Source organism: Rhinoderma darwinii, chromosome 2 (assembly GCF_050947455.1).
Source record: "Rhinoderma darwinii isolate aRhiDar2 chromosome 2, aRhiDar2.hap1, whole genome shotgun sequence".
Taxonomy (NCBI): Eukaryota; Metazoa; Chordata; class Amphibia; order Anura; family Rhinodermatidae; genus Rhinoderma; species Rhinoderma darwinii.
The window spans coordinates 396,211,101-396,224,366 of NC_134688.1; the positions used below are offsets into that span (position 1 = coordinate 396,211,101).

Consider the following 13,266-nt stretch of genomic DNA (forward strand, 5'->3'; position numbering starts at 1 on the left):
AGCCCTAAGGGCTCATGCACACAAGCGTATTCGGTATCTCTATCCAATGGATGTGTTAAAGGAATTTCAATGAGACCACACATACCCCCCCCCCCCCTAACAAAATATGGTAGTAAATGTATGCGGCGTTCGCATTAGAAAATTGTACCAGGCTCCATAAACTGCCATATATTAGAAGCAATGATTTTATTGCTTCAAGAAAAATCTGATCCATGAAGTGGAACCTCACATGGAATTAGGTGGTCTTTAATATAATGCACAAAACGAATCTGTATTTTACATTTTGTAATGTACACGCTCAAATGCCCTTAATTAACTGTTCAATGTATCATAAATTTCAGAATTTTTTTTAAATACTTTATTCTTTTTTTTTTCCACATGGATTTTTGTTAACAAAATAAAAAGTGTCAGTGTCGAAAACCAGGGAAATGACTGTTTTGCTTTTCTTCCCTCTACAGCCGCTAGGGGGAGAGCTGCCACACAGAACATGAAATCATCCTGAGAAAGATCTTTACTTTACAGACCTAAAATGTGTTACAGAAACTGTTCCCTCATTGTATCTCTTTATAATAAATCCACCTTTCTTTCCGCCTCGCCATTTAATATGTATGTGTCTGTGTGTGCATTATGGTGCTGTAAATTTTGAAAATACAATGAAGTTTCCCTGTTACAAGCATTGACTGATTTTCAAAACTTTATCAAAGCAACAGAAGTTATTCATTTCAACTCTCTTTTGATTGTATCATATTGTTCTTGCATAAACGTTGAGGTGACTATTTTCATAAGCTCCAGTTAATAGTCAGATTTTGGCCGAATTTTTCCGCTGCAAATGTTGGTGCAGATTCGGGCAATTACGCAAAGAATCTGCAGCAACTTTTGCATATTTGACAGGTAATTCAGACGCTGCAGATATCACAGCGGACTTGCCACAGATTTCAGTTTTTGCATTGCAAAGGCTGAAATCCACAGTGAAATTCCGCTTCTTCTCTGCAATGTAATGAGCATGCTGCGGAGGGAAAATTCTGCACCGCAGCCTAATTTCCGCACAGTTATTTTCCGCAACGTCTGAATTAAGTTTCCTAAAAATTTATAGAAACAAATGTAAAAAACGGCCGCTGAAGAATTCCACTGCGGACTGTGCATAGCGGAATTCAACAGCAATTACGCCACGTCTGAACGTGGCCTTAGTTTTCGTTTTAAGTCATACAAAGTGATACACTAAAGTGATACAAAATGATATCAAGAGACTGGTTGAAATTATTGCTCCTGGTGATGTACCCAGTTATTTTAAGAGGCAGTTACTTCTTCACATGGTTGATCTTGGATAACTTGTAGTAATGGCTAAAACACTGTTATCACTTGCTCAGATTTTCTTTGTCCAATATTATATTTTGTTCAGAAATGATAAAAAAATTCTATGTGGCAAATATGCAATAATACAGGATATCTGGAAGACTGTAAAAAAGTTACTTTAAATATATATATAGACACTGATAGATATAATCTACAATTGTAGTTCTTAAAATTGTTATATAAATAATTGAAAGCAAGAACTCTGAGGATGGCAGCTGTTATTTTATACATTTTCATAAATTCTTAAGGATTTATATGCTCCCAATAAGCAGCTGAAGTTTAATGCATTTTGCTACAGTACCTTAGAGTGGTGACAAATGCCTGTTTCTCCAGTTTGCCAGTTAAGAAAGCAATGCCATCATTAAGCGGCAGTCCTTGTAGAAACATTTTCCTACATGTGGCATATTCGGTGTCTAGCTGTTCCTGGAAGAAAAGGTAAGCAGACTAGCTAGAAACCCCTTGAATCTGGTGGTGGTAAATAATCATGGGCATTTATATCTAATGTAAACTTTATATACATGACTCAGTAGAGCTTGCTTAAGAAAAAAAAAATTCTGCCTCTAAGGGCATTTCAAAGGTGCAGGTGGAGCATGTATTTATTTTCCCTTTTTGGGAACATTTGATACTCTGTCAGGCATCCTAGTTAGGGGTAAAAATATACGTTTAGCTATCTTTTAACACTGAAAGCAGAAAAAACATGAACTCAATATAAAGAGTAACAATGTAACAAGAATACAAAAAATATAAATTTAGTAATTCTTTTAATAATAATGTGCAATTAAATTGGATTATTTATTAATTGATCTCAAGTTATTTCTCTGCTAATTAAAAGTAAACCAAATAGTTGTTTACTGTTTCCACAGCATCTTTGCATTTCATTAACTATTTATTTTCTGTACACATTTTGTCTGTGGCAATTTTGAAAGAAAATTAAAATTTTAAAATGTTTACATTTTATCTAACCTGTGACTTTCTAACCCCTTTCCCATGGATATAAAATGGTGAAATCTATGCTAAATATGGTGTATGATGTATAAGTTCTGATAACTATAGTGTATAATGTAGAAGCTATGATAAATATGGTGTATGATGTATAAGTTCTGATAACTATAGTGTATAATGTAGAAGCTATGATAAATATGGTGTATGATGTATAAGCTATAACTATAGTGTATAATGTAGAAGCTATGATAAATATGGTGTATGATGTAAAATATATAATAAATATGGTGTACGATGTGAAATCTATGCTAAATATGGTGTATAATGTGGAAGCTATGCTAAATATGGAATATGATGAATATGGTGTATGTTGTAAAATCTATGATAAATATGGTGCATGATGTAGAAGATATGATAAATATGGTGTATGATGTGGAAGCTATGCTAAATATGATGTAGAATATGATAAATATGGTGTATGATGTAAAATCTATGATAAATATGGTGTATAATGTAAAATCTATGATAAATATGGTGTATGATGTAGAATATATTATAAAAATGGTGTATTATGTCAAATCTGGGATAAATATGGTGTATGATGTAGAATCTATGATAAATATTATGTATAATGTAAAATCGATTATAAATATGGTGTATGATTTAAAATCTGTGATAAGTTGGTGTATGATGTAGAAGATATGATAAATATGATGTATGATGTAGAATATATGATAAATATGATGTAGAATATATGATAAATATGATGTATGGTGTAGAATATATGATACATATGGTGTATGATGTAGAATATATGATAAATATGATGTAGAATATATGATAAATATGGTGCATGATGTAGAAGATATGATAAATATGGTGTATGATGTAGAATATACGATAAATATGATGTATGATGTAGAAGATATGATAAATATGATGTATGGTGTAGAATATATGATAAATATGATGTATGGTGTAGAATATATGATACATATGTTGTATGATGTAGAATCTCTAATAAATATGATGTATTATGTAGAATATATGAATGTATGATATAAAATCTATGATAAATATTGTGTATAATCTAGAAGATATGATAAATATGGTGCATAATAAATATGATGTATGATATAGAATATGTGATAAATATGACATATGATGTAGAAGATATGATAAACATGATGATGTAGAATCTATGATAAATATGGTGTATGATGTAGAATATATGATAAATATGATGTATGATGTAGAGTATATTATAAATATGATGTATGTGTAGCATATATGATAAATATAGTGTATGATGTAAAATCTATGATAAATATGATGTAGAATATACGATAAATATGATGAATGATGTAGAATATATAATAAATATGATGTAGTATATATGATAAATATGATGTATGATGTAGAATATATGATAAATATGGTGTATGATGTAGAATATATGATAAATATGATCTATGATGTAGAATATATGATAAATATGGTGTATGATGTAGAATATATGATAAATATGATGTAGAATATACGATAAATATGATGAATGATGTAGAATATATAATAAATATGATGTATGATGTAGTATATATGATAAATATGATGTATGATGTAGAATATATGATAAATATGGTGTATGATGTAGAATATATGATAAATATGATCTATGATGTAGAATATATGATAAATATGGTGTATGATGTAGAATATATGATAAATATGATGTAGAATATACGATAAATATGATGTATGATGTAGAATATATAATAAATATGATGTATGATGTAGTATATATGATAAATATGATGTATGATGTAGAATATATGATAAATATGATGTATGATGTAGAATATATGATAAATATGATCTATGATGTAGAATATATGATAAATATGATCTATGATGTAGAATATATGATAAATATGATGTATGATGTAGAATATATGATACATATGGTGTATGATGTAGAATATATGATAAATATAGTGTATGATGTAGAATATATGATAAACATGGTGTATGATGTAAAATCTATGATAAACATGGTGTATGATGTAGAAGATATGATAAATATGATGTATGGTGTAGAATATATGATAAACATGGTGTATGATGTAAAATCTATGATAAACATGGTGTATGATGTAAAATCTATGATAAATATGGTGTATGATGTAAAATCTATGATAAATATGATGTATGATGTAGAATATATGATAAACATGGTGTATGATGTAAAATCTATGATAAACATGGTGTATGATGTAAAATCTATGATAAATATGGTGTATGATGTAAAATCTATGATAAATATGATGTATGATGTAGAATATATGATAAATATGGTGTATGATGTAAAATCTATGATAAATATGGTGTATGATGTAGAATATATGATAAATATGGTGTATGATGTAAAATCTATGATAAATATGGTGTATGATGTAGAATATATGATAAATATGGTGTATGATGTAGAATATATGATAAATATGGTGTATGATGTAGAATATATGATAAATATGATGTAGAATATATGATAAATATGGTGTATGATGTAGAATATATGATAAATATGGTGTATGATGTAGAATATATGATAAATATGATGTAGAATATATGATAAATATGGTGTATGATGTAGAATATATGATAAATATGATGTAGAATATATAATAAATATGGTGTATGATGTAGAATATATGATAAATATGGCATATGATGTAGAATATATGATAAATATGGTGTATGATGTAGAATATATGATAAATATGGTGTATGATGTAGAATATATGATAAATATGATGTATGATGTAGTATATATGATAAATATGATGTATGATGTAGAAGATATGCTAAATATGGTGTATGATGTAGAATATATGATAAATATGGTGTATGATGTAGAATATATGATAAATATGATGTAGAATATATGATAAATATGGTGTATGATGTAGAATATATGATAAATATGGTGTATGATGTAGAATATATGATAAATATGGTGTATGATGTAGAATATATGATAAATATGATGTAGAATCTATGATAAATATGGTGTATGATATAGAATATATAATAAATATGGTGTATGATGTAGAATATATGATAAATATGATGTATGATGTAGAATATATGATAAATATGGTGTATGATGTAGAATATATGATAAATATGGTGTATGATGTAGAATATATGATAAATATGGTGTATGATGTAGAATATATGATAAATATGATGTAGAATCTATGATAAATATGGTGTATGATGTAGAATATATAATAAATATGGTGTATGATGTAGAATATATGATAAATATGGCGCATGATGTGAAATAAACATTTATTTAATGATGAGCTTAAAAATGTAGTTGCCCTATCATGTAACTGCTGGATAGCACAGTGTTACTTAACCTTTATATTGTAGTAAGCATTGAAATCTTTATATAGTGCCAACAAATTCCGCAACACTTTATAATTTTCTAGTAGTTCATGTATTAGTAAAATATTTGCTAAATTAAAATATATTTACAAATATGACTTTGTTTCCCTATACATTTAAATCCTCGCCACATAATCGTATATGAATACATGTACCTACACACAGGGGCCATGTCAGTCAATGTGTAAAAAAATTATAATATTAAAAAAAGTTGATTTATTTATTTTTTTTAAGCTGTAAATGGCAATTCTTTTCTATATATTATTTTTTTATACCTTGTGTGGATTTCTATTAGTCCCTGGTACCTAAGCCAGCAAGTAGTTTTACTGTTTCTAAAGAACTAGGGGCTTGTGGAAATCATAGGCTTATTTGGGGATTTATCTGCTACCACTGGGTAAATAGAAGAGATTACATGACCTGCCTCAGCATACATCATTTCCCCACAGGTGAGAATGACCCGCTACCTTAAGAGTGACAGAGTGAAGAAAATGCCAGGACTGAGTGCTTAGCAGTGAATATGAGGTGAAAAGATGTCTTTATCAATCCCAAGTACACAAATCACCATATAGAAAGAGCAGTGTTTAGTCTGGGGAAGTGCGGCCTTCATGGGGAGATGTTGTTCAGGCCTCATGAATAAGAACAACATGGGGACAGTGCAAGATACAAAAAGGAAGATAATGAAGACATTATAGGAACAAAACCTGCTGCACCAGTCATGAGGCGGCTGACTGCTCTGCTTTACATGGTTGCTGGAGCAGCTATATTCCATAGTAGAAAACTGGACACATTATTATCAATAAAGGAGACTGAGCAATTGATTTATAACTGTTTGTGATGTAGCAGAGTTGAATTTGTCATTAAGGGTATGTTTACACGCAGTGACCAAAAACGTCTGAAAATACGGAGCTGTTTTCAGGCAAAAACAGCTCCTGATTTTCAGACGTTTTTGTAGCAACTCACGTTTTTCGTGTCGTATTTTATGGCCGTTTTTGGAGCTGTTTTTCAATGGAGTCAATGAAAAACGCCTCCAAAAACATCCCAAGTAGTGTCTTGCACTTCTTTTGATGAGCCGTCATTCTACGCGCCGTATTTTGACAGCGACGCGTAAATTACACCTCATGGGAACAGAACACGTAAAACACATTGACAGCAATGGGCAGATGTTTGTAGGCGTATTAGGGGCGTTTTTTCAGGCGTAATTCGAGGCATAAAACGCCCGAATAAGGGTATGTTCACATGGCAGCGTCCATTATGGGTGAAATCACGGAGCTGTTTTCAGGAGAAAACAGCTCCTGAATTTCAGACGTAATGGCATGTTGCTGGCGTTTTTCGCTGCGTCCATTACGGACATAATTGGAGCTGTTTTTCTATGGTGCCAATAGAAAATGGCTCCAATTACGTCCTAAGAAGTGACAGGCACTTCTTTAACGCGGGCGTCTTTTTTTACGTGCCGTCTTTTGACAGACGCCGTCTTTTTTCGACGCACCGTCGGCACAGAACATCGTAAAGCCCATTCAAATGAATGGGCAGATGTTTGCCGGCGCATTGGAGCCGTATTTTCGGACGTAATTCGAAGTTAAAACGCCCGAATTACGTCCGTAAATAGGGTGTGTGAACCCAGCCTTACATCTGAAAACGCTGCGTGTGAACTCTGCATGGTCTCTGCTTTGCTCTGAGTTAAGCTAATACAGTAGGTTTATCTGCAGACCTATTTAAAAGCACTTATATCAGAAGAAGATGTGCCAAAAGACAAGTTCAATTCTGCTACGTGTGTGTGTGTGTGTGTGTGTGTGTGTGTGTGTGTGTGTGTGTGTGTGTGTGTGTGTGTGTGTGTGTGTGTGTGTGTGTGTGTGTGTGTGTGTGTGTGTGTGTGTGTGTTTTTAACCTGTAGTTTCCTGTTTTATATTGTACAGTGCCATAGGAGATATGTTTTTAGACAAATAATAAAAAGCATATTTGATCTAGTGATAGAGATTTAAGATACCACAAATGTAATCACAATATATAGAGTCTGATACAATAATGTCAATACAGGCTAAATCTATACTAATACTTCATTATTCAAACGTCTAGGTTTATCAACATGTGGGGAACTACAAGTGTGAACATGCACAACCAGGTTCTGTTGAAACGTCCTAAACACCAGATATTACTAGACATGGGTAGCATAGAAGTGTAATTGAAATTGAGAATAATATTTTTGCACATCATAATATCAGATGTATAAGAGGTTAATGAAGGGTTGAGGCACTGCTAGCAGGATCCGATGGCCTGTGTACTGTCACCTATTGTCCTGCCTGTACAGTCCACTCATTGTAATCCTCTGTTACCCTGGAGTTCCATGTTTACCTTTGCAGGAGCAGCATTGGCATTCCTTATAACAGCACTTGAGATCCTAAATATACACATTTTCATATGTTTTCATACTGTTTGAAAGGCCTGATAAGAAATAACACATTACTATTATTATTATTAGCAAGGCTTTGTAGGAAACCTCACATGTTTATTTGTCCAAATATGAGTGACAAATGCCTGTACAATGCCGGCATCATTTATTAAACACAGGTTGACAGGCTGAAAAATAATATAGTTTGTCCCAGGCTTGTGCTGATGTTAATATTGTGATAAAAGTAACATTTGAAGAGGTTAATTTTGGCTGGCTGGAGTTAATATTGGAGCCTGTGCCCTCCTGCCTCTCCCAGCACTGGCTGTCAATCCTCAGGCTTGTTATCCTTACCAGGCATCACTTTGTTTGGCTGATCTCAGCAAGGTTTTCTGCTACAAGTATATGTATAATTGCTATAATTCTACTGTATCATTTGGATCATTGTACTATTGTTGTTTGCTGTTCTTCTTTCTCTCTGCTAACACTGGCAAATTAGCAGCTTGCGGGTACAGCAGCAATGAATGAAAGTTAGTTAAAAATAAATAAATAAGGGAATAACTTGGCAGCATTATGACAGGGCAGAGAATTCTTCCATGTAATCAGGGAACATTGTCTCTAGTGCTGCTGCACAATGCTGCTCCATAGAACAACAGGCGCATTCTATTGTTTAAATACAGGGAAGATGATCTTAATTATGGGGCCCCCAGCAGATCGCAGCCACATCCAGCCCCTATTCTCAGCTTCTTCTATGGGAATATTTCATATTATTTAACTAAACTGGTTAAGCTGCACAATTCACGGGCAATGAGGAAGGATGCAATTGTTTGTAGGTTGTTTTATGTCTTTCAGAATATTCAATTAACCCCTGATTACATTCATATATATATACATTTCAATATGAAAGGTTAGTATGCAATCACATATTGTTGTTAAGATATTCTGCAATGATTCTACATTATAAAACTAGAAGATATTAGCATTAGTAGTATTACATACACTGCATAATATGTTTTAGGGATTATATTATTAGAGCGTGATTTATTGCATATTATTATATGGTTTAGTTTTGCTCTGAATACTGTTGCTATTAGTATGCAACATCGTTATTATAATGTGTTTATATATGGATTATAAGTAAAGGGGTCGTATGCCTCGGACCTTTAATTTGTGTTTAATATATATGTATATGTATATATATATATATATATATATATATATATATATATATATATATATATATATATATATATTCCATTATTGTCGTATGAATTTTAGATGTACTATATGTTTTACTGTAATATTGTGTGTATTGGTGATATTGGCAGTTGTGGCATAAATGGAGACATCTGTTGCTGTGTAGTATCATTTTTGTAGTATTGTTTGTTGTTTTTTTTTTGTTTTTGTTTTGGTGTATATTAACAGTAATTATCTAAATTTCATTTGTAAGTGAAATATTCTGAATGCTATAGAGGTCCCAGTAGCAGCGCCCTGGTTTTGCGATACAGGAAACTGAAGTTGGGGGATGGATATGAGGTCAGGGTTCTCTCCTGGTTATATAGTCTTGATCATGACATTGTCACTAGTGATGGACACAACTACTGCACTAAACAAAGATACTGCTCCTGGTATTACCTGCAAGCACTTCCATAAAAGCAGGAACACCAGTCCCACCACCATCATCATCATTACTCTAATGCTACACACTCAGTTTAGGAAACGTACCATATAGACAGTACTATGTAGTACTATGTAATATATATATATATATATATATATATATATATATATATATATATTTATGTATGTATACATATATATATATATATATATATATATATATATATATATATATATATATTTATGTATGTATACATATATATATATATATATATATATATATATATCCCATGTCTATTATATTATTTTTAATTATTATGTTATATTTTTGTGCATATATATAGTCAAGTGCAGGTACGACATGGGTCTACATATGCTAACATACATGATATACGGTCAAAGGATCTGATCACAGTGGTGATACTAATACAAACACATTACTCGTTAAACTGCAGATATTTACATACTAAATTTAGAACTGATTTATTTTCGCTGTATGGTTTTTGCACTATACATATAAAAGTGTGAGAGTATTTGATTAGATAGATAGATAGATAGATAGATAGATAGATAGATAGATAGATAGATAGATAGATAGATAGATAGATAGATAGATAGATAGATAGATAGATAGATAGATAGATAGATAGATAGATGACGTTATGGGGGGCCCACCTCTGGCTTTAACCGAGGCTAATGTTATACTCCATGACATATTAGCCTGTGAAATCCTTCTCCAGATGTGGATTACACTCATAAGACGTTCCCATTATGACTCCTTGTATTTTTAAATACTGACTGTAAGCGATTCAAGTACGTCTTTGTAAAATGCTCTTTTTATTAGATACGTTGAAGTGGAGGAGAGGGGGGTGATGGAGGGTACAGATGATGATACATTAAACCTGCCCTGGATCACTATGTGGATGGATCCAAAATTAAATATGCTATATCACGTCTAGAGCCCTGGAAAACACATCAAGCCCCAGTTAATTCAATTCATCCATTAATAAATACATAGACAAGCAGAAAATGTGATCCAGTTGGTAATATTTGAGGTTCGTGTATTATCTATTTACCAGAGATAACATAGTTGTGGTTAAAATATTTTCACTTCAGGAAAGAGTATAATATAAATATACTGATGATATGTAATACAAATACACTACGGTATATTCCTAAATCAAATAGTGCATATATATATATATATATATATATATATATATATATATATATATATATATATTGACAATAGAGAGAACTTATTGTTGTTTCAGTTGTATCATGGATCATTTATTTAACCAAATAGTAATGCAAAGGGAAAAGCTCTCACCCTTACGAAATAATAGCTCTTCATTAACATCATTCTATGTATGATAAAAGTGAAAAAAATATATTTACTACCGTGTCAATGGAGACGTTTATATAATAATGTATTATAATTGCAACCAGTAAACTCTCTGGACCATCCTATGTTTCTATTGTGTCTATTGCTGGTTACCTTGTGTCTATGTGAGTTACCCTGGAGCAGCAATGTACTGTGTAGCAGAATATTGTGTGTAAACGAAATGTATAAAATAAGAGATGATGTCTCCAATCATTTCTCATCTCAGCACTGTGCCCTTTGGGAGAGAACATTGAACCTGGTCTATAATAATGTATTGGCAGCAGATGAATCCATGGTAATGAGGGGCTCCAGTCCAGGCTTTGGTGCCAACCATTGGTTAATCTGTGTATGAAGAGTAGCAGAGTGTGCGTGAGCCAATCCAGTAGCTCTGTGTAACACGTGGAGGAGAGGGCTCAGGAGCCGAGCTGTGCACTTCACTACTGCCTGGTGCCCTGAGCAGGAACAGGGGGGACAGGGGACTGATGTGGTTCTGGGATCCTGCACACACTCTTATCATACCCAGTAGTAGCAGCAGCAGCAGCAGCCACCACCCTGACAGGCAGCCTTCCACCTAACAGCAGCAGCACAGAGGTAAAGGGGGCATCAGTAGCTACAGCACAACCATGAGCAGCCAGTACCATGAGGAGGCAACTGAGAGGCCGGAGTGCAAAAGTAAATCCCCTACCCTTCTCTCCTCATACTGCATAGACAGCATCCTGGGCAGGAGGAGCCCCTGCAAGATGAGGCTACTGGGCACCCAGAGCCTGCCACCCCTCACTGCCAGGACTGACCAGGACAAAAGTTTGGAAGGTAAGGGCACCAACATGGTTCATGTACAGTGCAGGCCTACATCATCTTGTCTAGCTTATGCTGGCATTAGGAGAAAACTTTGCCAACACTGATATTGGTTTGTAGCGTATGGAAAACCTTTTTAATAATTACTTTTAAATTCTATATAATGGTCATTTCGTAATTCCAAGATGAATGGTATTTACAAAACATGTGTGTATATTAGTTATGTTAGTAATAGTATTTGTATTATTATTATTAATACTACAATCTGTAAAGACTATTTTAGGCTGAAATATCGAGCTGGTTTTGATACAAATAAAGGCAAGAAAGACCTTTTATTTTCAATAAGAAAATATATACAACAGGATTTTTTAGAACGCAAATATATTATTATTGTTGTTGTTGTTATTATTAATAATAATAAATATATGTCATTATGTTGCGTGTTATGTAATTCATATGAATATAAAATTATATATATACAAATATTTCTTATTGCGATAGATAGATAGATAGATAGATAGATAGATAGATAGATAGATAGATAGATAGATAGATAGATAGATAGATAGATAGATAGATAGATAGATATAGATAAAACATTTTTAGAATTATGACATACATACAATAGCGTTCTATAAAAGAATACAATATAATTTATTTATATGTATGTGCACACTATATACAACATAATTTTAGCTATTTGAATTCAATGTAACGATGTCGTTATTAATCAACATATAGATATTTATCATAGTTTAAGTATGGAGAATTCTAGTTCTGGTCCTTGCCTGGTTGATACAAAAGTTCCAGTCTGCCACACTACTTCCCCTTGGCACCTCCGCATCTACAGAGCCCTGAGCCGCTATCTCCTATTCTCAGTAACGTGCCTATGTAACTGTATCCCCTCAGTTGTGGCTTTAATAAACATATGGAGGGTTGGAGGTGAAATCTACTTGTACATGTGTTGAAATTCCTTGTTGACAGTAATTAGAGCGTTTCCAGAGGCATCCAATTACCAGAATGTGTGATGTTAACTGCACCATTCAATCTAGTGCACAGGAGAATGGCTCCACTATAGTGGGTGTGTGGTGCTAAATTGTTATCTTTACAGCAGAGGAGTAAGAGATAGTTGAGGAGATTATCTCATAGTTCTTCGTGGTCACTTTAACACTACATTCCATGTTGCTGGTTGTGTATTTATAGTATAATATGCAGATCTGCTCCATAATAAATGAATAAAACAATGTTAATGGTGTAATTATATTTCTACATCTTCTGTCTTTTCCCAACGCCCTAAAGGGTCTCCAAAGAACAACTCTACTTTTGAGACTGAGCT

At 32.6% G+C, this 13,266-nt stretch overlaps 1 protein-coding gene and 1 long non-coding RNA gene across 2 annotated transcripts in view; one reads left to right on the top strand and one right to left on the bottom strand.

The window, feature by feature from the left end:
• Positions 1 to 1,615: 1,615 nt before the first annotated feature.
• LOC142743336 (uncharacterized) overlaps positions 1,616 to 13,266 on the bottom strand; it is a 19,397-nt gene continuing 7,746 nt past the window's right edge. Inside the window, exons 2-3 of the long non-coding RNA XR_012881547.1 lie at positions 8,098 to 8,187; positions 1,616 to 1,776 (exon numbers count right to left, since the gene is read on the bottom strand). This is a non-coding gene — a long non-coding RNA (uncharacterized LOC142743336). The remainder of the gene's footprint in view (positions 1,777 to 8,097; positions 8,188 to 13,266) is intronic.
• The window catches only part of ARX (aristaless related homeobox), a 13,749-nt gene continuing 11,892 nt past the window's right edge, over positions 11,410 to 13,266 (top strand). Inside the window, exons 1-2 of the mRNA XM_075854005.1 lie at positions 11,410 to 11,945; positions 13,230 to 13,266. The exon at positions 13,230 to 13,266 is cut by the window's right edge and continues 744 nt beyond it. Coding sequence (XP_075710120.1) covers positions 11,759 to 11,945; positions 13,230 to 13,266 — 224 coding nt within the window. The 5' untranslated portion in view covers positions 11,410 to 11,758. The remainder of the gene's footprint in view (positions 11,946 to 13,229) is intronic.